Raw genomic sequence first — 27,682 nt, forward strand, 5'->3', positions numbered from 1 at the left:
TCAAGACCATTTCAAGAAAAAGTTACAACTAGTTTCAAGAAAAGGAAAAGCATTCAGCAATTAAAATTAGGCGAGATTTATTATAACCTGGCTAAACTGAAAGTACTTTGTGCATTGGGCTGATTTTGCACACTTATACAAAATATGTGTAGGTAGAATACTTCAATAATAAAGGTCTCTTCAGCTGACTTCTTCCCCCACTACCAAGTTAAACAGTCAACACATGTTTGATGTGTTTGCTGAATGTGGAAAGAATGCACTTGACTATGTGGTGATCTAGAGTTGTTGTTTCCAATGCTGTTCCTCTGATGGAAACCGCTGTCAGCAGAACTAAGGGCAATTCACCCTCTCCTCTGCAGCACCCCAAGCGATTTCAAAATCTGCTCTGGGGACCTGGGAAACCCTCTGGAGATTTTTAGCTGGTATGGCTGGCTGCAGCAGGAGAGGAAGAGAATCCTCCATGTGAATGGATTTCCATTAGTGCGGTTTTGAATTTAATCCCTAGTGTTAAGTGAAAATGCAACTGTAGGCTAGATCTACACCAAGCAGGCTGCTGCAATATGAAAACGGTATATAAAAGGCATGAGCCACACTACTGCTTTATAGTGGTATTGAAGTGCATTGACAACTGCTGGGGCCCATCGACTCATACCATATACTGGTTGCATACCACTCTATCTTGCTTGGTGTGGCTCCTGCCTTCTATATACTGCTTTCATAGTGAAATATCCTGATTGGTGTAGATTAGGCCTATGTCTCATTTCTGGTCAGAATGACTTTAAAGGAAAACATCTCAACCCCTTCTCTGCATACTGGAGTCATTCTGGTAGGTATATTTTCACATGGATTTTATTACTTTAGGTTGCAATTCTATATGCTTTTACTTGAAAGTAAGTCCAATTGAACTCAATGGGGATTTCATCTATGTAGACTTGCATAGAATTGTACTCTGACAGAAGTTTATTTATCCTCCTTTTGGGCAAGGAATTGGCAAAAGTCATTGAATACCTTAAACAATGTTTTAAGTTCATGGCAAAATGCATGTTTTGTGTATAAAGGTTGCAAATTCAAGTCCTTTTGTGATTACAGATGCTGGAGACACACAGAAATGGGGGTCCACCATTACTTCTTTGTCCAGAATGCTAGGTGCAATCTTATACATGCAATACCTACCAGCAAACAATTCAGTCCATTTGCAATCTCTCTCTTGAGACAGGATCTAAGTTGCAGACCTCATGGCCGGACCATCTGGCCTAATCTTTGTTCTCCTCCATGTATAAGTAAGTCTGGCCAGATCCAACCCAACATCTGTTCACTACCTTGAGTCCTTTTGAGTAACCTAAAATCTCTGGTGAAAGAATAAACTCTTCCATTGAATGTTCAAGACTGCATAGTTCCTAATAAGATATAAACATTTATCTAGACCTGTTTTCTTACATTTTTATTCAAGAACTGAAGGCAAAACACTTTTTTTTAAATACAGGGAAATCACCTAATGTCTGTCAAGTTTAAACTTACTGTCCATAAATTCCTTTCCACTGTTATTGCCCACAGCATTATTACAAGTCCTACCAGTGCTACAAAAATGGCAAACTTCATCGAGCCAATACTATAGAAAGCCACACAGTATATGTTTGAAGAATGACACTTGTATAGGCACATTGTGGTAGCAGAAATAATACATTTCAATTGTGCATCTTTTATTAGTTGAAACTAAATTATCCAAAAGAGGTATACCAAGATTAGTAGGAACTATCATACACTTAAACTGCTCCCAATTATTTAACATTCTTAATTTCCTCCAGAAACCTGAAGACAAAATGCCAGGACAATCAGTGGAACCCACTGCTTATCAGACTAATTGCTTCGCACATAGAACAGAGTCTCAGGCACTAGAAAATAATGGCAATTTGGAGTTTGAAAGCCAGTGGTTCTATTTTATGCTCCATGAATCATCAAACCTTTTGCTATGCCCTGCTGAGCTGCTATAACAATTAAGTCTTATGGCAATATAGGTCACAATTATGAGTAGGGCTGCAGTTCTGAATGTTTACTAGGGAGTAAACCCCACTGAACTCACAACTGAGTAAACATTTTCAGGATTGTGGTGCAAGTTAACACATCCAATTATCCTGCTTTTACCAACCAGGAAATTAAATATTTTGAATTTTCTCCAAAGATTTGATTTTTCTTTTTTGACCAACATTTGATATTTGACATTCTAATAAGAGATGCAGTTTCATTGTCATTCATAAATACAAAATTTATTGGCATGTCTTTAATTTAGAATGACAATGCTTTTCAATACCACAACAAACTTTTAGGACACATCAAGTTATTCAAATACGCAGCTACTGGTTTACCACAGCTAAACTATACAGTGCAGTTTTAACAAAAGATATACCAAAAAAGATATAGTTCACAAATTCATTCAGACAAAAATAATAATAATTAAAAAATCCTGTAGTACAGCATAGTTGAAGGGAGTAAGCTCAACTATTAGAAAAAGTATATTTTAACAAAACTTATATCCCCATTTTGTTCAATGTCTTGTCCTAAAAATGATTTTAAAAAGAATTTATCTAGGACAGCAGCAATGCCTTTTATATCTTTTTTTTAATAATTTGCAAATATATCTCTGCTTTATACAGAATCTGATTGCTAGCTAATTTATATTTGGGTAAACGGACTGTGGAAGTTGACAATTCAACCTTTAAAAACTGCAAAGAATGTAGTGCATTAGTACACATACACACACACACAACCGAGCATGAAATATAATAAATACTAAAGAACTGCCGGAAATACCATTTGTCTGTGTCCAGGACTCAATCCACTGAATTCTGCTTCTATACAATCCCTGCTCATTCCAATGGTGTTTGGTAGCACACATGCCAGCTCCAATGAAATGAAGGGCGGCTGCATAGCAGCAGTACTTGAGGGTTTGCGTTTTCGGGCTGCTATCCTATGCACACTTACACAGACATAAGTCCCACTAACAAAGTAGAACTTAATTCTGAGTAATCATACATAGAATTGTGCTGTCAGTCATTTTAAGATGCTACGGTAAAAACTTCTTAAATTCTTGTGGGAAACAATGCTGCTTAAGAAATCTTTATACATGTAAGTCTAAATTTTAAAAAATTATCTTAAAAAAAAAAAGCTAGCAAAGAAAGCACCATATACTAGAAGAGAGATTTTGTTTATATTAAGGACTATTACAACATTTATGTTCAGAATAAGTAAAGTATGCATTTAATTTCTTACATCCTAGGTTTCGGAGTGCTGCATTTCCCAGCCAATTGTACAATATTTATAGTTCTGGGAAAGAGGAGTGAAAAAACACTTGTGGGAAGGGCAATACTTAACCAGTTACAGCTGAATCCTACCCAGGTTTGCATATTTGCATATTTACAAATTTAGTGTGTAGCTCTGACTCTGAATCAAAGTGCAACAAGACACTGCCACATGATTGTAGTGCAGAGTAGTACAGGTGCTTTTGTCCTTCTTTCCTTCCTCCCACTCATCATTTCCACTCTGGACGAAGCAGCAAGTCAGCAACAACGGACGTGAGGTCTTGGAGGAGGCAGTTCTGGTGGAATTTCTGGCTCTGGTTGTAGGGACAGGATACTGTTGGACAATTCATTCCTTATTACATCCAAAGGCATCTTAAAAGGATAAAAAATGAAGACCTAATGTAAGCAATATCCTATGTAGAATTCTGCAGAGCCTGATGAGGATAAATCTATAGCCTAGAAATATAACACTGCCTTCATAACCTAGCCTAGATTCAAATCTTGGCAAAATAGTCAAGTGTAATAAGGCAAAGAATTACCTGTAAAGGTCTATATTTCATATTTAACACACATGAGCTTTGCAATAATGCTAAATATTAACATCCAAGTAAATTAACTAGCAAAACTTCCTCTGGATTGTGCCCACTATGATTTTGAAAGATTATTCTTCACTGAATCTAAGGACTTCTTTTTTCTTTCACAGCAAAGAAAAAGCAACAAGCAAGTTAGAATAACCCTACACAACTCTTCTGTTCCTCCACTGAAGCAAGCAGAAATAATTCAGCAACTACCCTGATATAAGTTCAGCATGAGGTACCATAATTGAAGCAGCAATGTAGATTATTCTGCTGAAAACTTGGATGGAGGAGGTGGTCTACAAGCTGTTCTCTAGTAACTGAAAAATTTATAAAGAATGTAGTATAGAGTGAACAACAGTATTTTAAATAGTCAACTTTATAAGGCTGCAATCCTATACACACTTACCTAGAAGTAAGTCTCACTGAACTCAATGGGGCCTGCTTCTGAGTAGACATGCATAGGATTGCAGTATACATCTCATTAACTTGCATTTTACCTTTTTTAGGATGTCATCAACTAGTTTCAGAAATATTTCATCCACGTTAAAATTATCCTTGGCACTAGCTTCACAAAACCGCATCCCAGTTATCTGCTGTGCAAACTGATGGGAAAAATAAAGAAGTCAAGAAATTCCTGGAGTTTTTCAATGTCATTTAATTTGATGAAGTTTATAAAAAGAATTAGTGATCAAATTTATTTACCTATACATTCAGATGAAATTAAGCAACAGTTGAATGTAAAAATGATAGACAGGAATCCAAAATATTTTTGGCAGTTAACGTAAACATTCTGGGCAGTGTCCAATGCTGCTTGCATGTCAGCAGGACCCACCACTACTGCAACGGGAAGCTAAAAGCTTTTAAAGCAACCAGAAGCAAGCTGAAATGCATTCCAAAAACTAGCATTTCAGCTCATTTTTTGGGTTTCTTTAGGGAGCTTCCTATTGCACCAGCTGTCAGTCATAAGAACATAAGAAAAGCCAAGATGGATCAGACCAAGGGTTGATGTAGTCTAGCACTCTGTTCACACAGTGGGCCTACCAGCTGTTCACCAGAAACCCACAAGGAAGACACGGTGCAACAATTCCTTCCCACTAACGTTCCCCAGCAACTGGTGCATACAGGCTTACTGCTTTGGATACTGGAGGTAGGACACAGCCATCAGAACTAGTAGCCATTGATAGCCTTCTCCTCCAGGAATTTCTGCAACTCCCTTTTAAAGCTATCCAAATGGGTAGCCATCAGTACATCTTGTGATAGTTAATTCCACTGTTTAACTATGCGCTGTGTGAAGAAGACCTCTGGTGCAACAGGAGGAGTGTAGACACACAGGCAGCATTGGATACTCCCCTCTGGTTTGAATGCTAAGATAAGTTAACTTACGGAGGGTCGTGGAAGGAAAGTTTCCCATCACTTTTTCTTCCCTGCAGCCACACTTGTGATTGCTCAAATGCAGTGTGTCTGGGCTCTCATGAAAAATGTGGGATGCAGCATGGAGGGAAGAGGAGATGGGAAACTTTACTTCTCTGCACCATTAAGTTAATTTGGATCTTGACACAGAAGCCATAGATGTATTTATTTAATGATCCAGCATATAAACTGCTGCACTTCCCAAACATTGAGGGGGTGGGGGGAAGAAGCCTGTCCTACGAAGTCTGTCCTGCTTGGTAGATAAGGTTGGGGTCTTATGACTTTTGGATGATCTTGGTGTTTATTATTCTAAGAATCAATTATTGAAGTTATATGCATTTGGGTAGCTATTTTAAATCTTCTCTTGACTGGTCCTTGCAAAATAATAGGGCTGAGGCTGTGGCCAAACTTTTATTACACGAAAGGTGGTTCCTATGTACTTCAGCACTAAAAACTGCAAAGGCCAAGACCAGTTGCTGTCTGCAGCTACAATCTGGATTAAAGGTGTTGGACCATCTGTGGATCTGGTTCAGGCAGCCTTCCTCTGGTCTATCCTTGGTCTTCCTAAATGTGTTAGAGCTTCAGCTTTTCTGGATTCCAGCAAGAGGAATTGAGTGTCTGGCCTAATGCCTTCAACCTTTGTATTCGGTTATACTATTCTGAAGCTGTAGGGTCTTTTGGTTGACTACATAATGATACCTTTTTCTTTGCATGGATGAAACTGCTTTGGAACAAGATATATGCACTGGAGTTTTCGCCCTGAAATTTTCATAATTTAATCTTCCTACATGCAGGTGTGCTGTAGCATTACCTAGGTTCAATGTTTTACCCTCTGTACTGCTGCAAGGAAGATTTCAGGCTTTTCCCTTCGCTGTAATTTATATTATTGTGGGACTGGAAAGGTCAAGTGCATTATACATGTCTTATTGATTGTCCCGTTTTATATAGAGATCAGACTGAAATCATCAGATTTAAGGAAATCCTTGATTGAGATAATTGGATGTTTCATTTCTGCACGCAGATATAGCAAGGTTTCTGCAAAAATATAAATGCAATGAGAGTAAGACTAGAGAAATGCTGGTTGAATTATTAAATTTTGGGTTTAGTTGTATTTATGTTGTTCTATGAACTTAAATAACTATTTGCTTTGATTTATACTCCTCTGCCTACCAGGAGCATATGCTCAGTTGTGGAAGTTCTCTGAAAGACACCAGTCTTTTGTATCACAACATATGGAGATTGTGTGTTAATAGAAAAGGATAAATGTCTGTTCCTTCTCCCCACAGAATTGTAAATCAGAAGGAAATGTGCAAGTATCATTACATACTACCTATAACCTGCTTAGCCTTTCTCTTAGTTCATATATCCACATTTAGCAGAGTTTGTATGGAAGATGCTCTTTGTAGGACCTGTTTCCTCCATGTGGCAGCCCCCCTAATTTAGGCAATCACAGCAGTCCCATTTCAAACCATTGCAATGATGCCAATTAGCAGTGGATGTACATCCAATCTCTGCCTGGAAATATCAACACTGATACGTCATGATCTCAGCAATATTTTTAGAGAAAGCTAACTCTTGTGCAAAGCTTGTGCAAAGCTGAATGGCATGGCTTAAGTGTAAACAAATGGAAATAGATTATTTTTACATGTATTTTTTTTTACATAAATAGTAGACTACCACTACGTTTTAATTAAAGGAATGTATCCAATAAATGATAAATAAAAGGCTTCCAAGACATTAAAAGTTAGCTAACATTAAAGTTTAGATCAAAATACAGCTCGTGTTCAGTTTCTGTAACATTCACACTTCCACAGAAGTTATGTTGCACTTTCATCAATGGATGTTATTTTAATTTCACTTTCACTTACTTTTTCTCCCTGTTGGCGACTAATTTCTCTGTCCACTTCACAGTCTAACTTATTTCCAACCAGTAGTAGCTCGGCATCTTCTGAGGCGTACTGTGGGATGAAAAACAAACAGAAGTACAAAATGGCCTGTGTCACTAGCTTAGGCCTTCGACTATCTTTGCATTCATTTGTAACTAATATTGCAGCATTACTGCAAAGTAACATCGGATTGGAATATGCCCTTTTGATGCAGCTGAGTGCCCACAATGGCCTTAATTGCTTCTAAGTACATAGCTGCCTCAGAATTGTCACTCGAGAGCTAGAAACGTGGCCACATAATAGAGTTAACTCTCTAGAGCTCTGCTGTCATAATGAAATTTGACATTAAGTCCAGATTAAGTATCAAAATCAGAATTGCTTATTTTAAGAAATCAAAGCTTACCTTATCAATCATTTTCATCCATTTTGGCAAGTCATCAAACGTCTCCTTCTTCGTGATATCATACACCAATATAATTCCCTTGGCACTTCTGTAATAAGCTGAGGTAATGCTGTTGAATCTTTCCTGACCTGCTGTGTCCCTAAGAAGCAGCACCAAATATTGGTACAAGCATTTTATCACTTCACAAAGCATCACAAATTTCTACTGCAAGGAAGTCCGTGTGTTAAATTATTATTATCATTAGTGGTAGTAGTAGCAATTGTTATCATTATTATTTACAAATCTGCATCTTTCACTATTGAACAGGCAAGAATAACTGCACATTTTATATAGCGTTTGTTTAAACGAAGTAGATGAACTTGTGCGGGTAGGGGAGAAGCAGTTCTTGGTAGGATTTTAAAAAGTGTCAAAAATATACAGCATCTATACAACATGTATAGGAAAAAACAGACGGGTTTTAGTTTACTATACTACCTTAGATTTGTCAAGGAGTACAACTAGCTGAAAAGACTCCGCAGTCCTTTCTGTTAGGAATGCTACGATGTTCAAGTGAATGGTCAAGTGCTTCAGCAATAAGGAGCAACTGTGGACAGAATTCAAGTTGCTCCTTATAGTTTCTACTTATCTTTCCTTATTTAAAAAGACTATAGCAGCATATATCAGAATCTAACAAGAAACAAACTCATCTTCTTCCCAGTAGCACAGCTAGGGCTGGATTTCAGGGCCTGCAGTCATCCAGCTGACCATCCAGAGAGCAGAAAGGGATGGAGCACTGGCAAAGAAGCCAACCCTCAGCACCTGGGCCAGTGTGTCCATTTTGGGGCCTACGTCTACACTGCAGCATCGTTTATTCTTATTTTAAAAAACAACAACATTTGATAGTTAAGGGGGCAGTGAGTTACGCATGTACATAGTTATAGATACTCATTTTATTGTTTTTACTTTAAATATATATATAATCATTTTCTACAACAGAATGTTTATTCCCAAGTAAATGAGTTTAAAATGTGGAACTGCGCATGCTCTGAGTATTTGTTTTTTTAATTAGGGTTGGCAAACAGGTATTGAGGGGCTTTTTTGCACTCTAACATATGAGGAATGTAGAAGCTGTTGTAAAGCATGGAATGGTGGGGCAGGGGGGAGGGGAGGGAAAGAGAAGACTAATGAGCTTCACAATTAAAATAACAGACATGGTTGTCTGAAGGAACTCACCCCGCTCTCATAAGACCATTAACTCCAGAGCCTAAAATTATCTACCTCCACCACTGCTTCCTCCAGACTGTCAGCATAAATGCAACAAAGCACTTTATGCACATTGATTTTAATGGTGATGGATTTCTCACTCTACACATCGAATTTACCACACAAATTTTAGGACACCTTAACGTCATGCCAGATCTTTGAAGCCAGTGTTTGTGATGTTTAAGATCCATGCACATTTGTATGAGTACTGGCTTCTCACATGGAACTCATAATCTAAACGCCTTACAGAACCAGTTTGCAATTCCCTACGTGCATTCTGAAGTGGTTCAACCTAGAGTACCATGTATGTTTTCTGAAAGTTTGAAGTTGGCGCCTGATGGCCACGAGCTGACAAATGCACTGGACAAAAAACAAATATTGTTCCTTCTTAAGAAAATCATATACTTAACAGTCATGTCTCCATTTTCATTGTGCATCATTTCTATTTCTGCCACACTAGGAAATGGAAAAAAAAAGCATGACTGGAATGAACTGACAAAGGGAGAAACAGTGTGATGTGGCTTTGTGCACAGAGATGCAGCACCTACACTTAATGCTTCTTTTCCTTGTCTTTCCTATGAGCAACTTTCCCCCACAGCATGGCTAGGAAGGCCTTCTGCCACTGCTTGTTGGGTATGAATGCTTTAGTTCATCTCTAGGGCATCACACCAATCAAGATGCTACTACCTTAAAAAAAACAACCCACCAAACTAGAAGGTTTAGATCCTTTCCCTTACTCATGGCACAGTCCAAAGCGCTGAAGGCTGTGGAAACTGTGGTACTCCTTTCCACAAACCTCCAAATCCAAACTCCCAAACTGGTTAATACATTAAAATTAATTCACACATTTAGGGCGCAATCCTATGATCTGAGCCCTTGCTGCATTGAAGCCACTGAACCGGAAGGCTTTCAAGAGTCCTATGCCATGCTATTTAAATAACAAAAAGCAAATATGTTAAATCACCCAATGCTGCTTTTTTTGCCCTTAATCTGTGTAGTTTTATGGGCACTTATTATATATGTAGTATTATACAAATATCACTTCAACCTCCAAGCACAGCAAAGCCTATCGTGAGAGTACTTATTTGTCATATTCTACCAGCTCTTTCACATTGGGTTTAGAAATAAACATCTGGCCAAGGCCTTAGTGGAATGACAGGAGCTTTAAAGAGAAGTCCAGTTTCAACCTAATTTGTAAACATTTGTACATAGTCATCACACTGTCAAACCTCTGTCTACAACGGGGCGGGCAACTGGGTGTGTGTGTGTCTAGGAGCCACCCCACCTTGACTCACACTCTATGGGGGTGTTGCAAAACAAACAAAAAATGAACATCCTCCCCAAAATGCCACTGCCACCCTCATATGTCTGTGGTAAATACACATGGGGCGAGGATGGGGATTCCTTTACAGAATTACTATTTCTACCATAGATTCAAGATTATTTTTAAAACCTGAGGCTTAAAAAACAACAATAAAGCAGCTGCCTAATGAGCCAAAAAAAAAAAAGTTTTAAGCATCACTGAGGGAAAATATTTTTATTACTGTATATTTGTATATTGCGTATAATAGTTGCAAAAACACATCAATAGAATACCATATCTATTCTTGCCACACATAGTTCTTTCCACAAAACAATGCAAAGTCATATTAATGTCAAATATGACATCAACTGCCCTGTGGTAAGAAAGAAGGAGCAAGGGAAATAGGGAACATTAGGGCCTACTCCAGTTGAATGATCTCCCCAACACACATACAGACACACAACTCACCCTGTGGGCAAGAAGGAGCAAGTGAGTCAGGAGCAGGCAAAGGAAACATCAGGACCTACTCCAGTTGGACTGCCTTTCCCCATCCCTGGGAGATGATGGGGGAAGCAGGGCCATTTCACCAGCTCTGAATTTTTTCCTCTTCACTGCCCATCCCTTTTTCCTTGTGTGTCATGCCTGTTTAGATGGTAAGCTTGCAAGCAGGGACTGCCTTTTTTGCTGACTGATTGTAAGCCACTCTGAGAGCCTTTTTTGGCTGGGTAGTAGGATCGTGGTTTTTTAAAAAACCCAAATAAGTTTTTTTTTTTTTAAAGGGATTTCTGCTCCATTGATAGCATTACTGGAGAGGAGCAATATAGGTGGATATATATACTGGCCCTGTTCAGACAACACACCAAGCCATGATGGTTAAGGATTCTGAGCTAAACATTATGGCTTAGCGTGTCGTATGAACCATTCCTAAACTCGGTGGCTACATAACCATGTTTTAAACATCTCACTAACTACTTGCTGCGAAAGGGTTAGCGGCCTAACCATGGCCTAGCATGTTTTCTGAACAGGCCCATTGATGTATATACATCCAATATAGTTGGATATCCAATTATTTTCGTTTTAGACCTTATCTAAAACTTTGCTTAGATAGGGGAAAAAATCTTTTCTCCCCACTCTAATCTTTTATATATATTTCACAATAGGCAAAACTAAAAGGAAAAAAAGAATCACCAGTGCACTTTACTCAAGCATTTCTAATGAGAATGTAAAACATGCATACAGGATGTCACAATGGCAAACATGCACACCTACACTCCCGTTTCAAAAGAAAACATCAGCTCCTCTTGATGTACTCAGTTAACAGAGAACATAGAATGACTAGGTACACACTGAAAGAGTTAAATGGGAAATGAATGTCTCACCAAACACTTTTCAGAAAGTTTAAGTGTGCAGGCATGTTTAAAATGCAAACACTTGAACTCTAGACTTTATGGCATCAGTATTTTGTAATTAGCACAAGATAACAGAAAAGGGACAGAGGAAAGGGAACACCATGCTTTAAAGTTTTGTCTAACTATAGATTTAGAGCCACTTCAAATGAGACATTTTCCTACATGGGGAATACGTGCATCAAAACAAACCTGTGTGCAGTCATTCATACATGATGATCTACATGTGCTTTGCACATTGTTTCCTACATATATCCTAAATGTGTAGGGAAATTTAATGTTTGAAGTGGCCTTCACATTACAAAAATGTGAATGTTTCCAAAATACTTTGAGAGAAATACGAACTTGTGTTTTCAAATAATGATTGCCAAATACTCCAAAACTGAAACAGACTGGAAAGTGTTCAAGATGTGGAATTGCCAGGTTTGTTTTTATAGCAACTAGAATGTAAGCAGAAGCTTTTGCCAAGCTAACAGCACGGATTCCTTTACAGCTTCTGCAAAATCCTAACAGCTGAGGTCAGTTCTTAGAAAAGCTGTGCAATACTAACAGCTGATTTAAAACTCTTTAATGACTCCCACTTTGTGGAAAGGGTAGAGGAAGAGATTGATTAAAGGGATATTTGTGGGGGAAGATGCAACTATTTCATAGTGCTGAGATTAAATAATATGTAATTAAAGTAAACATTATGATTCAAAGTTAAGGAAGTGATTTCTGCTACATCTATATAGTGGGGAGCCCACCCACAAGAGATTCTCCATTAATTCCAATGGAGACAGAAGATCCATATCTGCATCTTCTGTATATATTAATCTGTTTCCCCCATTTAAATGAAAAGGCAACTCTTGGAAGCAAGAGCTGTGTGTGCACTTGAACTTCTGATAACGCCTTTAATTAATCCTTTATTAATAATAAAATGATTTATTAAAGGTGTAAGAAATGCCCAATTAATGTTATTCTCTATGGAATACTACTTTATTCTATGGAATGCTACTTCACTTTTAAAGGCAACCCTCTTAACTTGAGTAAGCACCAGATTTTTTTTTACATCCCATTGAAAGTTTAAAAACACACACTAAAGGGGTACTTTTATAAGCAAGTTCAGGGCCAATGGGCTCCTATCCAGTTACATATGCTGAACGCCCATTGAAATCAACAGATTGACTTAGTGCAGAATCTTGGGTGACTTTTGAAATATTTTGTGAAACTGGGTTTAAGAAGCTCACATAAATTGTTAATTTTACACTCAAAGACATTGGCACATTGAAAATCTACATTACCTCATATCAGCTTCAGTAGGCCCTGGCTAATCATCATGCTGGCTCAAGTACCAACTCTGTGGCCAAAGGATTCCAGATTGGGACACAGATGAGGAATGAAGTCATGCCAGTAACTTTCAAGTATTAGGTAACGGATGGTACGAAAGATGCAACAGCAATTAACTCAGATGGAAGCAAGACAAACACATGGTGCGACAAACAGAGTTGATGGTGACCTGCCAAGAGGAGTTAGTAAACTGAATTCACTGCATCTATGCAAAAGTTAAGTACTAACAGATTTCAGTGGTGTCACTGAAACTACCACAGAAGTTTCTTTCACCCACCACAGACTGTTAGCATACCTAGCAATTATTTCTAATGCCAATTATGCATGAAGTATTATTAATGCACTGGGGTAAAGCCATTAACTATCTTATAGGATTAGGATTGCGTAAGCATAGATGGGTTTATTCTCTCACAACAGCAATTTGAACCACTCTACTGTGTATACTTTTATGTGACAATATGCACTAATGTATCACTTTATCGCATGACTAAATAACACAGAAACAATTTGTGAACAATTGACATCATGCATCCCTTGGTTCTTACAGCAATAAACAATCTTGTTTTCATATAGATTGTACTTCTTATCATCACTAGCAGTCAACAAAACAGGACTATTTTTTTCAGTTCAGTTTTTCATAGGTTCCAACATCAAATAATTCAGTATTTCAATTATTTCAAGTGGTCCAATACCACAGACACCCCCACCTGTTTGAGCATACTTGGCCTTTAAAGTGTCATGCTAATTGTAATAATGTACTATGATGTGATATGTCAAAAGACAACGATTTACTATTTGGAAAACTAATACAACATTTAGGGACTTGTTCCTAGATTCAAGAATGGCTGTAGAAATTAATAAGACTGATTTAGGAGTCACATTCCCTATAGATATGTCTCTGGTACTTCCCTGTTAGAAAATCAGTTTATCTGCAGTGAGAGAGCCAAAGCCAACCCAGCTGATACCTTAAAAAAAGCCAAACATCTTGATGCCTGATCTGCTAGAAAGGGTCTTCGCAATCATTAAACTAGACGGTCCCATTTTTATTGATCTTACATAAGCTTCTTTAGGAACCTTTTTGGCCAAAGAGCAGGGTTAAATGCTTGGAATTAATAAGATGTACAAGCTATATCACTCGGTTGGTCATTCAGCACTGTAATCACTTCTTTATAAATTTGTTACCAATTTCTAGAGCTGTGTGAGGGAAAGGAAAAGCAGCAGCAGGTGGGTTAAAAGCTAAATCAGCTTATAACAGTTAATCATATTAGACAAGCATATTGAAACCATGCTAGAACACAAAACTTTAAAAACATTCTGCTGGTTGCATTTCTTTTTTACTTACCAGATTTGTAATCTAATTTTCTTTCCTCTTAGCTCTACTGTTTTGATTTTAAAATCAACACCTATAAATAAAATACAGTAAACAAAAGAGGAGGAATAAGAAGCAAAAGCAATACAGGTATGATTTAATTTAATTTTGTACCTGTTCATATATAAACAACTTAAATAGGGGGACTTATACCACCTTGGGCCACCATAAAGGGGCAAGGGGGAGGCAAAGAATAGGCATTTCTTACAAGGACCCCATATGGAGTTGCCTAGTGCTCTCATTGGAAATTCTTTTGACAACTCCAAAGGTCTGGTTTTTTACATTTATTCAACTCAAACTAAGCGTCCCTCCTGTCTTCACTGGGTTTTTTTTAGGAACCATCAAAAGCTTTACTACATGTTTTGAAGGGTCCCCATCAGTTTCGACATCTTCTAGCTCCATTTCATAGAATCATAGAATAGCAGAGTTGGAAGGGGCCTATAAGGCCATCAAGTCCAACTCCCTTCTCAATGCAGGAATCCACCTTAAAACACCCCTGAGAGATGGCTGTCCAGCTGCTTCTTGAATGCCTCTAGTGTGGGAGAGCCCACAATCTCCCTAGGTAATTGGTTCCATTGTCATACTGCTCTTAGTCAGGAAGCTTTTCCTGATGTCCAGCCGTAATCTGGCATTTGCCCCTAATTTGCTATTTTATTCATTTATTTATTTGTAACATTTCTGTACCACTGATTATAATAGAATCTCTCAGCAGTTAGGAATAAAGGTCAATCCAGAAGAGTCAAGCTTGCTTGATTCCTACTTAAAGGAACTTTCAGTGTGCCCATAACACTTAAGTTGTTAAATGACCAGGACTTTTGTTGCTTGTGTAAAGATCTATGGAATTTATCTTCCTTGAAGTATATAAATCGGTGATACCATTATACATAATAAAATTTCCCAAGTATTGTAAATAGCACACAGAATATTAAAATATTTAACCTAGGAAAAAACTGATTTTGACTTTGCAGTGCAAATGGATGAGCTAAACTATTAGCCATTCATGCAAGCAATAGCGGGTTTATTTTTTCCATACAATGCCTACTCATGAATATGCCCAGCTGACTGAAAATAGAATTATTGACAATGTAAAAATATACCAAACACATGGACAATACCTTCCAACACACATAAAATAAGGAACAGACACATCACACACATTTTCTTGTCTATAACTTTAATTCGCATTCTTCAAGGATGTTAAGCAGGATCCAGACAACAATGCACCTAGTTGTGACCCCAAGAAGGCTTTGGGCCTGTGTTTCTTGAACAGCACTACACAGATAACCTCCCACCTGTCTATGTCACAAAAGGAGTTTCAAAACGGTACGTCATATGGCATAATGGTCTGCTGTTCAATTTTTTAAATTACTTTTTTTTAAAAAACATACATCATGAATGCAAGTCAGGGGTATGGCTGAAGATGTTTTTCGGATTCCAACCACTTTACATAAATGTTTTGTTTTATGGATTTTGCTAAGAGTTATTTTAAAACTCTATTAATATTAAAGAGACACATGTAACGGGGAGCAACCAAGTGCAGCAAAGTTAAAGAGGTATACTGATAAGTTCATGCTTGTAACCCCCCCTCCCCCAATGTCTGGAGTAAGTAAGAAGTGCTTCTGGGAAACCAGGAGAGATGCACCAGCGCATGTTCAGTTGCCCCATAATTTAAGAAGAAGCACTCAAGCCCGCTTCTGTTCCCAACCCCTTCTGTGAAAGAGAGACAAGTGGATGCACATGCTACCTCCAGAATAAAAATCCTCTGCTTTGAAGGCTGCAGAGTTGGCTGTGTCACTCCTCCTGCCTACGAAGGGGAAAGAAACAGTTCCACACACTGCTTCTAAACAGCCTCCATTTCTGCCCTGGCTGGCTTGACTGTGTGACTGTGAAGACTGCCTACGGGTTGAGGTGTTTCTATCTTCCTAGACTCAAGAACCTTTAGCTCGGAATTCTGGGGAAGAGAAAGGGGGAGGAGAATGTATTCTTCTAGAATAAGCTATTAGCAGGTGCTCCTCCTTGTGTTCTAGGTAAGGGAATGCATGGCATGCTTGCCCCTTGTGTTTGCTTTAGCCTTGCATTAATGGCTGCTGTAGTTAAGAGCCAAAACCAAAGGCACCCTTGCTTTCGTTTCTTGGTCTCTAAATTAAGCATCTCGCTTAAGCATCAATCTGAAATGTAAAATGAGAGAGATTCTCTTTAAAACTTTGATTTCTCTCCGTTCTCAATATATGCCATTAGGACAATAAGATTACTGTTTTCCTAATCTGTCAGAGCCATATATTGCCACAAGAATTACACTCGAGCTAAATACTAGAAATAGCTTCCTATTAGGCAGTGTAAAGCCAAGTGTATAATGGTTGGCTATCTATCAAATGTAAAAGAAATTATCAGGATGTATTTGGCTTAATTTTTCATATAAGTAGTGAGTAAACATTTAAGAAGGACATCAGTTCAATTCTGACAAGTCTAAGAGCAGATACAATTCACACAATCCTCTTACCTCCACCACCACGGCGTATTTTTTTGTTGAAATGTTTTGATCACAAGCAAACTTGCATGTGGAAATGTAAATCTATAGACTAGTTATTGGCCAAGCCATATGTGGAAACATAAAAAAAAACCCTAGTCTTTCAGACATATATAAATAATGCCATGTTTAATACCCTTTTCACGCTCTATTAATATATTAAAGTCAAACCAGCATAAACAAACGAAGTGCACCATTAACCCAAAGCCCCACTTCATTAAAACTGACCCCATGATTACCCAACTAAAGCATTAGTGGGTTAATGTACCAATTAAAATATTTTATTTTATTTATTTATTTATTTATTTATTTATTACATTTTTATACCACCCAATAGCCAAAGCTCTTTGGGCAGTTCACAAAAATTAAAACCATGAGGAACATAATAAAACAACCAACAATCTAAAAACCCAAATACAAAATACAATATAAAAAGCTTATTTAAACCTTGCAGTCTTAATATTGCTTCTAATTTCAAAGCTGTTACATCTTATGTGGAGATTAGTAAAAACATATTTGTTAATGAAGCTAAAAGATTGGCTAGGAAAGATGAATACTTGAGAAGAATTAGTGGAGAGACTAAAAGAGAAAAAATTATCGTAATTAAATTATTTTCAATTAGAACAATGGACGAAGAAATGGCTAAAGGATAACTGAGAGTGTAGAGTGATTACGAAATTTGAGGAGCTGATCTTAAAAAAAGAAATGGAGAAAGGGGAAAATAAAATGATAAAAGGGTTAACGAGTAAAATATATAGAATACTACTTGGGAAGGGGGAGACAGAAAGTATGGGTAAGATGGTCTGGGAAACTGACTTGAAGGTACAAATAGGGCAATATGGAAACAAAGAGTGTTGAGAAATATGTCTGTGAGGATAAAAGAAAATTATTATAAAATTATATGGAGGTGGTATCTAACGCCGGTGAGATTAAATAAAATAAGCTGAACTCAGCAAATTGTTGGAGAGGGTGTCAAAAAAAAAAGGAACGTATTTACATATGTGGTGGGAATGTGAATTTGTTCAAAAATTGTGGAAAATGGTGTTTAACGAAATAAAAGAAATTGTAGGAATGGAGATTGAAGAGACACCTATAGTGGCATTGTTATTATATGGAGAATAAAATTGTAATAAAGAGACAAAAGAATTGATAACAAATTTGTTGACGGCAGCAAGGTTAATGATATCTAGGAACTGGTTCAAGGGGATTACCATATAGAAGATTGGTATAAAGAAATATGGGACATTGCTATTAATGATAAATTAACATGTAATATAAAAGTGAGAAGAGGAATAACAAAAACGAATGATTTCGAGGGAATATGGAAACAGTTCCTAGAATTTGTTTTATCTAAGGGGAGTGGGAAACCACCTCCAGAAGAAACAATGAGATTTTGGAAACAGGAATAGATCCCGGGGTGGGGGGTGCACTTTTATGTTAAGTATGATTATGTTAATAGATTAAACTAGAAATTTGCTATTAAGGTTATTCAACATTTATGTATTATATTTTTTATTGTATTGATGTATGTTTAAGTATTGGAAAATAAAAAAGTATTAAAAAAAACATGTATTTGTTAAAATTTCTGACACAGATCTCACCATGTCAAATCCATGTGCTCTTGAGCAATGCTTTTGAATCTAGATTCTAAAGTCAAAGTTATTTAAAACTCAAAATCATTCCCTATGGCTGCAATCCATAACTCACTTACCTAGGAGTAAGCTCCATTGAACACTACGGAACTTACTTCTAAGTAGATGCGTATAGGTTGCAGTGTAAGTATAATTGTGCTAAGCTCGGCAACTGTGGAGTGGGGTGGGTCAGCAAAAATACAACATCAACGAAACAAGGAATAGAATAGGCTTGGATCTGTAGCCGGGCTAGATCACAACTTTGAGAGATGCTCTGCTTATTGGCACTTTTCTTTTCAACTGGATACAATCTTATTTATTCACCGAAATTCCATAATGTTGCCATGGGATGTACAATTAAAATTAGTCATATTCCACAATGGTTGTTTAAAACTAATCAACTCAAAGTTACTTCACTATCATAGGGTTCAAACAGTCTAGTGCTTTTTGAAATGCATGAAGATGAAATCTATCATATGACCTCAGTGTAATGAGAGATTCTTAGGACTTCATTGTGCAGTCCAATAGAAGAAAACCTTCACGTCCTATAACTTGTACCTTCTTTTATTTTACACAACTGAAAATCACTAATGATCTTCAATGTAACAGAGCAAAAAAGGTTATTTTCCACAGTCAAAAGTAAAGCTTCAAACTTAAGATAAACCTGCCTACTTGATTAGCTTCTTCTGATACTATTGCCGCTGTTTACAGCTTAACAACTCTCTACTCTCAATACCAAACAGACGCTCATTTACTAAACTTAGCTCCACCCACTAGTTCACTTTTTGTTTTATTAGAACTCAGAGGACTGAATTCTGAATAAACGGCTGTACTGACTCCCTATTTGTTTCTGGGGCCAATTATCTATAAAGCTTTGAGACCTGGATATCTGAAAGACTGCTTCATCCCACATGTATCATTTATGGCAATCATTCAAGGCCCATCTCTGTGTTCTGTAGCCAAGAGAGATATAGCTAGCACTAACACAAGACACAACCTTCTCAGTGGCAACCGCTAGTTGTTGAACTGTCTTTCACTAATGTGTTTTAGGTGGGCAGTCAATTTTTATTTCACTAGGCTTAAAATGGGTTTTAACTATATCCTAACTTTTTTGGCTGTTTTTGTTTGTCTTATTTTGTGGTTTTACTATTTTAATTTTTTTATTAACACGTTTGCTTTGCCATTGGTCCAAAAGGATATGGATATATATATATATATATATATATATATATATATATATGTATGTGTGTGTGTGTTCCTACAAATACATAAAATAAAGATGTGAACAAGCATCAGGGCTAAGTGGTCCTCCACACACACTTCTTGTTGCATGTCAACTTTAGTGCAAAGATACTAGCTTGTATTAAGTCAGAGTTCCCCATTATGTTCAAGCCAGGCAGAAAAATAAACCAAGATGGTCCTTTCCTAGTCCTGATTTAACAGGGATTGTATTTCTTTATTTACAGTCAACAGACCAATATAAAACAAGAAGATACACCATTATATAAAACAGTACAAAGTAGAGATAAAAAAGAGGGAGTGTTACAAAACCACTAAAGATACTAGATTGTTATTTGTTGGTTTCTGAAAAGGGAACAGAATTGGGTTATTGGGGCCTAGCATAGTGAAAAAAGGAGGGATGTATAGATAATAAAATTGCTAATCTGTGGATTTAAGTGCAATCAACATCCATAAGAGATCTGGAGCGGATGGCCAAATTCAGGAATTTGGCCACCTGCTCAGTGGTAGATTTACTGGAGCCCTGAAGTAGACTAATCAGGAGTGATTTAACAGGGAATTCTGGCTTGATACAAGCTAGGATCTTCATGCTGAAGCTAGCGTGCAATGGGAGGGGGGAGTGGAGGAATACTCTCCCTGATGCTTATTCACAGCTCACAAAGCCTTGAATGATCATGCAAATCAGGCCTAACTATATGCCTTTTTTTCTAGAATGTGCAAAGTAGCTTGCAAAAAATAAAAACAACTTAACAGCTATACACAGGTGACTGCTGTGTGATGTAACAGTGTGGACATCATATAGCTGTTATAGGCAAGTAGGAAGATTTATTAAGCTTTATTAGAAAAAGGGGTTAACTCCAGACTGAAGTGCTTATCACATATGGCCCAACAGAGGGTAGGAAGGATGAATATGAGTTTGACTGCTCTAGTCTAGATTTTAGGAGGCATCTTTCACATGTTTTATTTTAGAAAACATTAGCTAGTGACAGGTTGGAATATATTTAAAATCAACACAAAGCCAAAACCAGAACATCTCTGCCCTGCCCTGCCCTGGTCTATGATGAGCAGTCACTATGCATTCACTTCTGCAATCTTTGCTTCCAGTTTCTAAAATTAGCACACATATGATGGCTAGTAAGTTACTATTATAAGTAACAAACAGTGCAATTCTATACTTGTCTAACTCAGAAATAAACCCCACTGACATCAAAAGGATTTACTCTCAGGTAAGTGAGTATATGTTTTCACCCAAAGGTCTCTGTAATTACAATGCAAGACCATATTCTGATTTCAATTAAAAAATCTTGAGAGTTACAAATTAAAAGCACATTAATAGAGATTGTTCCTTCATGTGACGATTAAAAGCACATTAATAGATTGTTCCTTCATGTGATGATTGATAGCTTGATCAGAAAGAGCCACCCTAAGAGACCTTAAAGCCATGACTCTAATAGCACCTGTGAAGCTCTCCACTCCCCTATTATTTTTTAAAAATTAAAAAAAACTTGAAAAACATTAGGATGCCATCTTCTCCTTCCTGTTCCTGAACCTACCGCTAATCAAAAGTTCAGCAGGCAGGAAGAGAAGCAAAGAGTTACTTCATGGCTGGGCTCAATCTTCCCCTGCCCATACAGACTTTTCCCCCTCTGCCCTCCCTTTCCATTCCCAGCCTTGCTATTCCTCTCCACAGACCCCCTTCCTCACTATTCCGTTCCCTTCTCCCTCCTTAGCCTTTCTCTCCTTCCCTAGCCTTGTTCTTTCATAGAAACATAGAATAGTAGAGTTGGAAGGGGCCTATAAGGCCATCAAGTCCCCGCTCAATGCAGGAATCCACCTTAAAGTATCAGGCCTGCCTCATGACTTGCGGAACCACGTGGTGCCACTTGGTTCCACTCCCCACCCACCCTCTGTAGTTACTGGTCAAACCTCTGCACAGTTTAACTGCACATCCCGGCATCCTCTACAGCACGAATGGGCATCCAGCAGCTACTCTGTTGTAAAAAAGGTGGAAATGGCCATGTAACCACAGAGAAAGTCCACGATGGCAAGAGTGTCACCAGAAGTGGTGGTCACTCTTGCTGGCGGACTCTATGGTCGTCTCCAGGTTTTCCTCACCAGAATGGAGTAATCTAACCACAGAAACTGTAGAAGCCTGCTAATACTGCAGAGGGTGGGTAGCGGGCACAGTTAGTTCAACCATCATTGGGTGGGGGGCTCTCACCACATGACACACTAAGCCACCGTGGATCGTGTTTTTGAGCTATCCACAGTGGCTGAGTTCAGACGACACGCTAATCAATGGTTGTTTCCCATTCTGTTCCTATTACCACCCCCACCCCCCCACTGATTAGCATGTCAACCGAACTCATTCAATGGCTTAGCATGACAGGCCCTTTATCTTGCTGTTTGTCTCCACTCACAGGCTGCATTCAGACAACACTTTAGTCAATGGTGGGTTAATAGTCAACTTACAGTTGGATATTTGCGGCTCCTCCCCACGCAATGGCTGAGTTCGGACGACACGCTAATCAATGGATTTTCCCATTCTGTTCCTATTACCCCCCTGCCCGGTTGATTAGCGTGTTGTCCGAACTCGGATAAGATGTTCCTACACAACTGTGGAGTGGTTGGGGCTGGCATTGAGTGGACCTGATGTTTGACTAAGGCTGAGTTTGGACGACACGCTAATCAACTGGGGGTGGTGGTAATAGTCCAAACTCAGCCTAACACTGCCCCAACCCTCTTTCCACCCTCCCTCCTCCCTCAGTCCTCCCGGTGCTATCCCAGCAGCCTCTGCAAGTTGCGCCGGCTGTAGCAGAGCAGCCAGCATGATTTTGGCCACTCTTGCCCAGGAGCTCTGTAGATAGCCGAAATAGTTCACTCAACCCTGCAAAATAGTCCACAGACAACACGCTAACCAACAGTTGTGCAGATAGTCAACTCTGCAAAGCGTTGGTTATGGCTGTTCCTATTAACACCCCCCCCAGCCCCCCAGTTGAGTAGTGTGTCATCCGAACTCAGCCTATCTCAGTTGGTTATTTTGGGGAAATAGTCAACTGTGGGGTATTTTTTGCCCGACAGACAATACAATAACCAACTGTTGACCACTCAACTGACGGTTGAATACTTAAACTACTGTTGGTTATCGTGTTGACTGAACCCAGCCACAGTCTCTAGCCTTGCTCTTGCTCTCCTCTCCCACATCTTTTGCTGTGTTTCTCTCACTATTTCCCCCTCCCTCTCAGTCCCTAGCCTTGCTTTTTCTCTCTCCTTCTCACTTCTTTATCTTGCTATTTCTTCCTCCTCCCAATCCCCAGCCTTGTTCTTTTTCTCTCCCTTCCCAGGCCTTTCTCTCATTCTTCACATACACCATCTTCCTGAGTGGGGGCTCTGATGGCAGACAGGAAGGTAGGAATGCCATGTGAGGAACAGAATGGCTAAACCTGGGCCTGAGGCAGAGGAAAACCTTTTCTATCCTTTTGGGGCTAGGGCTATTTTCTGTTCCTTTGGGGCTGAGGAAAGGAGGGTGTATATGGGATCTGCAGAGCAATCCTATGTATGCCTACTCAGAGGCAATTCCCACCAAGTTCTATAGGATTGCAACTTTAAATAAGTATTTTTGTTATGCTTTGTGAGGTCAAATATGTGGATTGTTTTTGGACCTTAGATGCTTCCTCTGCATGTACTCAGTTTCTTGGGTGAATTCGTTATCTTCTACTAGTCAGGCCCACATTGGAAGCCATATGTGACTAGCCATATCCTCCATGGGAGTCATTTTGTGGTGGTGCCCACAGCAGTTTCTCAAATGCCCAAATGTGCCCATGGGTCCAAAAAAGTTAGGGATCCCTGGTGTAAACTCTTAAGATACAACTAATGTAATATGCACAAAATGGTATCAAGTAATTAAAACCTGCCCCATCCTTATGTGTCATTTCCTTTGCCTGGACATGTGGGAGCCAATAAATGAACGTATAACTCAGTTCATAGCCCCAGTTTATAGTCTATATGCTATATATTATGAAAGAAGCAACTTTAAGTGAATACTGATCCAAGGTATCTACTTTAGCCTGCTCTAAGATTAGCTAAATATCAGCAGAGGTTCTCTACAATTCTAGGCATTGAACGACCTTAAAACATTCAGTGATGTTTTAAGGATATTCATATGTCATTTAACTGCTTTGATTGCAGCATTGTAGGCCAATTAAATTCATTAAACATGTAGATGGACTTAAGTGACACTGCAAAAGAGTCAAACAGAATTTATCTGCTATTTTAAAAGTCAAGAAAGTACTTTCAAATTCTAGCTGCAGTTTCTTCACAACCAATTTAACATTTCACGTTCTACAAACAATTCCTAGTATTTTGTGAAATGCAACAGGATCTTGTTAAAAGAAATATGATCCACAAGAAAGACCTACAGTACTTATTTGCTTTATCAAACTGTGTTCCAGGGAACCCTAGTACTCCACTGAGGCTTATTAGGCGTTTCTTAAAGAGATCAGTAATTGCAATTAAATTTCCCTGAAAGACAGCTTGCTTGTTAGATCAAACACATACATTGGGTGTTCTGGAGCACACTCAGTTCACACATGTCAATGGAGAGGGTGAAAAGGTCTGCAAAATTCACTGCATGAACTGAGTGAATGCCCCAGATGGTAATGAAAAAATGTAGGGGTTTCAAGGCAGATACTTAAGAGTGCCTCAGCAGACAAGTGGATGTGGAAAGGATTCCTTGAAAGTATAAGGTTTGCAAACCAGGTCCTCCTGCTTAGAATATAATGAGGTATAATGAGATAAGGCTGCTAGCACATTTATCAGGCAATAAACCTCATTGAACATAGTAAAGTAACTATGCATACTGTTACACTGTGACAATTCCAATTTTCCATTAAGACCTTCTGGACCACAAAGAAGTATCTCAACAGCCACATGTTTCTTGAAACTGCATTTTGCACAGAAGATCAAATTTTGACTATTAAAAAAGTTTTGCCACAGCAGTATTCCCATTGCCACTGTTTGTGAAGATAGTAGCTAGAACTTTTATAAACACCTTAAGAACTTTAAACTCTGATTCAATTAGACTTTTTCATTGAAACTATAGGAACAAAGGAACCAAGTCAGACCATTGGTCCATCTAGCCCAGTATTGTTGACACTGACTGGCAGAGGCTCCCCAGGGTTTCAGGCAGGAGTTTTTCCAGACCTACTTGGAGATGTCAGGAACTGAACCTGGAATCTTCTGCAAAACACATACTCTATCACTAACCTATGGTCCTTAGAAAGTAAACATATAATAGAAGAATAATATATTGTGGAAAGGAAGGGAGTCACAGAATGCATCTGTAGCAGCATGAAGCTCTACAGATGCTTAGGCTGCCCTCTTTTGTATGTGGTCGCTCAGGGCAGGGCTCCTGCAGCTTTAACTGTTGTGATGAAGAGGGATTTTCACCAGGTTCTGCATGCATACAAATGACACCTGCTGAAATTCCCTTTTCAATACAACTGTTAAAAGATACAGGAGCCCTGTCCTTTTCATACGGTCACCCTACTTAAAGGGCCATTTAAAGTCAACAAATCTGATCATCTGAATTGCTATGGTAGTAATATTTCATCTAACTAACCCCTCCACCAAGCCTAAGACTGGTTGCAAACTCACAATATACACTCATCTCCCAGATGGTAAATGTGTTACTGTAAAACAGTAACGGTGTTTAATGATTCCTGGCTGAAGATTCCCTTCCTATTATATATATTTAGCATTTATTTGCCACCAATACTACTAAAGGCAGTGTGTTTTTGCCTTGGATTTCCATCAGGACTATACAACACAGAAATGCTTTCATCTCACATGAAGAGGAAGTGTCTTCCCTACCATCATGGGTCAGGGGCGGATCCTGAGCATTAGTAAATATCTTCACACCGTCAATAACCTTATCTTATATATTCACTTTCTCTCTGCATCATGCATACTTTTATACACTTCTACTATGTCCCCCATTTCTTGCTTTTTTTCTAAGGTAAAACACCCAGATGTTGTAACCCTTCTTCATAGGGGATTTGCTTCAGTCACTTGACTATTTTGGCTGCCTCTTTTCCCACTCTACAATATCCTTTTTGACGTGCAATAACCATAACTGTTCCCTGTCTTCCAAGTGGGGTCATAACCACAGAATTCCATAAAGGCGTTATGATTTTTAGTCCTTTTATTGTCAGTTCTTTTCCTAATGATCCCAACATGGAATTTGGCTTTTCACAAAAGCCACATACTGGGTCGATGTTTTCCTTGAACACAAACAACCCCAAGATCCCCTACGGGGTCAGTCACCGCCAATTCGGCTCGGTAGATTGGGGTGGGTGGGGAGAGAGATTCCCTTCCCGTTCTGAGAGAGAAGAGAAAGGCACCGAATCGAGAAACCAAGGCAGAGTTTCACTTTCCTAGGGAACAGTAACTTTATACTTCGCAGCCCAACCTTGCTAACGAGGCGTTTACAATCGGCAAAGAAACTGGGATTTCACAATGGACGCTAACCCCAAGGTTAGGGATACGCCTCGGGATGTTTTAAGAGGCGGCATCACAACAGGAAAGAGAAGATGGTGGTTTAAGGAACCTCAGAGAGGCAAAAGTGTAAATCCAAACTCCAGTGGATCAACCCCAAGTTTTTTTTAAAAAAAGCAAAGGCAGCACCCTAAGCACAAATCAACTAACTCCCCACCTCCACCCCATGCCGAGCTCAACGGACCCCCTCCTCCCCTTCACCTCACAGCCCAATGGACCGGTCTCTCCCCATGTCCCTCCCGTCCACGGCGACTGGCCTCAGCGTACCTACGGTGGACTTGCAGGCCTCGCAAAAGGTGTCGTCCGTGAAGCGCTCCATCAGGCTGGTCTTGCCGACGCCCCGCGACCCGATGATGATCACCTGCAGCTTGAAGTCCGCCGGGCGCGGCGGCTGCTTCCTGCGGCGGCCCTGAGGCCCCGAGAGCGCAGGGGAGACCCCGGCCGAGCCCAGCCCCCCGCCAAGTCCCGGCCCTCGCCGCTGCAGCCCCGAGCCCGGCTCCATCCACTCATGCGGCTCGCGCGCCCCACTCCCCGCCACCTCAGTTAGGGCCCGGCCGCCCTCGTCTGCTTCCCGGCTCCCACTGCGTCCCGCCTCGGCCTGAGAAGGGGAACCGGGGCTCCAGCCAGTCTGCGCGGCCGCCCGGATGACGATCCCGCCTGTGCGCCAGAGACGCCCTGAGTCACACGGCGGGAAGCAGCGCCCTCTACGGGCCCGGAGGGAGACTCGGCACCGTCACCTCGAGGTGAAAAGGCGGCGGCGGCGGCGGCAGCAGGATCGGCCCTCGGGCCTCACGGCGCTCTGCCCCGGCTACGCGGGCGCCCTGTGGCCAAGTTGCCCTGCTGACCTCAGCAAAGAGATTCTCAGGGTCAGCGGCAGAAATTCCACGAATTGCCGTCGTTCCTGCACAGGGATATAGCTAGCAATGGTGTAGTTTTCACCGGTTGAATTTCTGCAGAACACAGATTTTCTGAGCCCGGCCAAAACAGAGAAATGACCCGTTGAATTTCTGCTCAACACACAGTAATTCTGAATCCTGCCCAAAAAGAAAAAAATGACAACTAAGGTTGTCCCATCTGGTTGAAATCTCAGTTGATTAACTGCAAAAATTCAACTCACAGCACAAGCATATACACAAGTCTATTCGGAAGTGAGCCCTGTGGAGTTCAATGGGGAAGTCCCCCAAGTGAGATAGCAGACTTAATTGACCAATTAAAAGGACATGTAAATAAACAAAGCGTTCTGAAGAAAAAGGCTTTGTTTCAGGGTTTTTAGGAAATGCATTGCTGGTTCATGGGGCATCAGGCATTCTGTACTGTGAGAAAGCAGGGGAATTTATGCTGGTGCCAGTTACTACATTTTTTTTGTAAATACATTTCAAATCTTTTAAAAATATATATATCAAACTGCTGCCCCATTAATCAGTGGTGCCTTCTAAAACGTTTTCAAATTGCCCTAGTGGCAACCCATATTATGAAGGACTGCCAACTTTTCATCCAGCCCCTATCTGTGC

The 27,682-nt window shown here is 39.5% G+C and overlaps 1 protein-coding gene across 1 annotated transcript; it reads right to left on the reverse strand.

Moving 5' to 3' along the window:
• Nucleotides 1–1,424: 1,424 nt before the first annotated feature.
• Nucleotides 1,425–26,704, reverse strand: RAB12 (RAB12, member RAS oncogene family). The gene is made up of 6 exons (XM_063130579.1): nt 26,439–26,704; nt 14,193–14,253; nt 7,574–7,712; nt 7,153–7,242; nt 4,372–4,476; nt 1,425–3,668 (listed from the first exon to the last, which is right to left on the reverse strand). The coding sequence occupies exons 1-6, from the start codon at nt 26,671–26,673 to the stop codon at nt 3,555–3,557; spliced, it is 744 nt and encodes a 247-aa protein (XP_062986649.1). The 5' UTR covers nt 26,674–26,704; the 3' UTR covers nt 1,425–3,554.
• Nucleotides 26,705–27,682: the final 978 nt, after the last annotated feature.

Source organism: Elgaria multicarinata, chromosome 7 (assembly GCF_023053635.1).
Source record: "Elgaria multicarinata webbii isolate HBS135686 ecotype San Diego chromosome 7, rElgMul1.1.pri, whole genome shotgun sequence".
NCBI classification, from domain to species: Eukaryota; Metazoa; Chordata; class Lepidosauria; order Squamata; family Anguidae; genus Elgaria; species Elgaria multicarinata.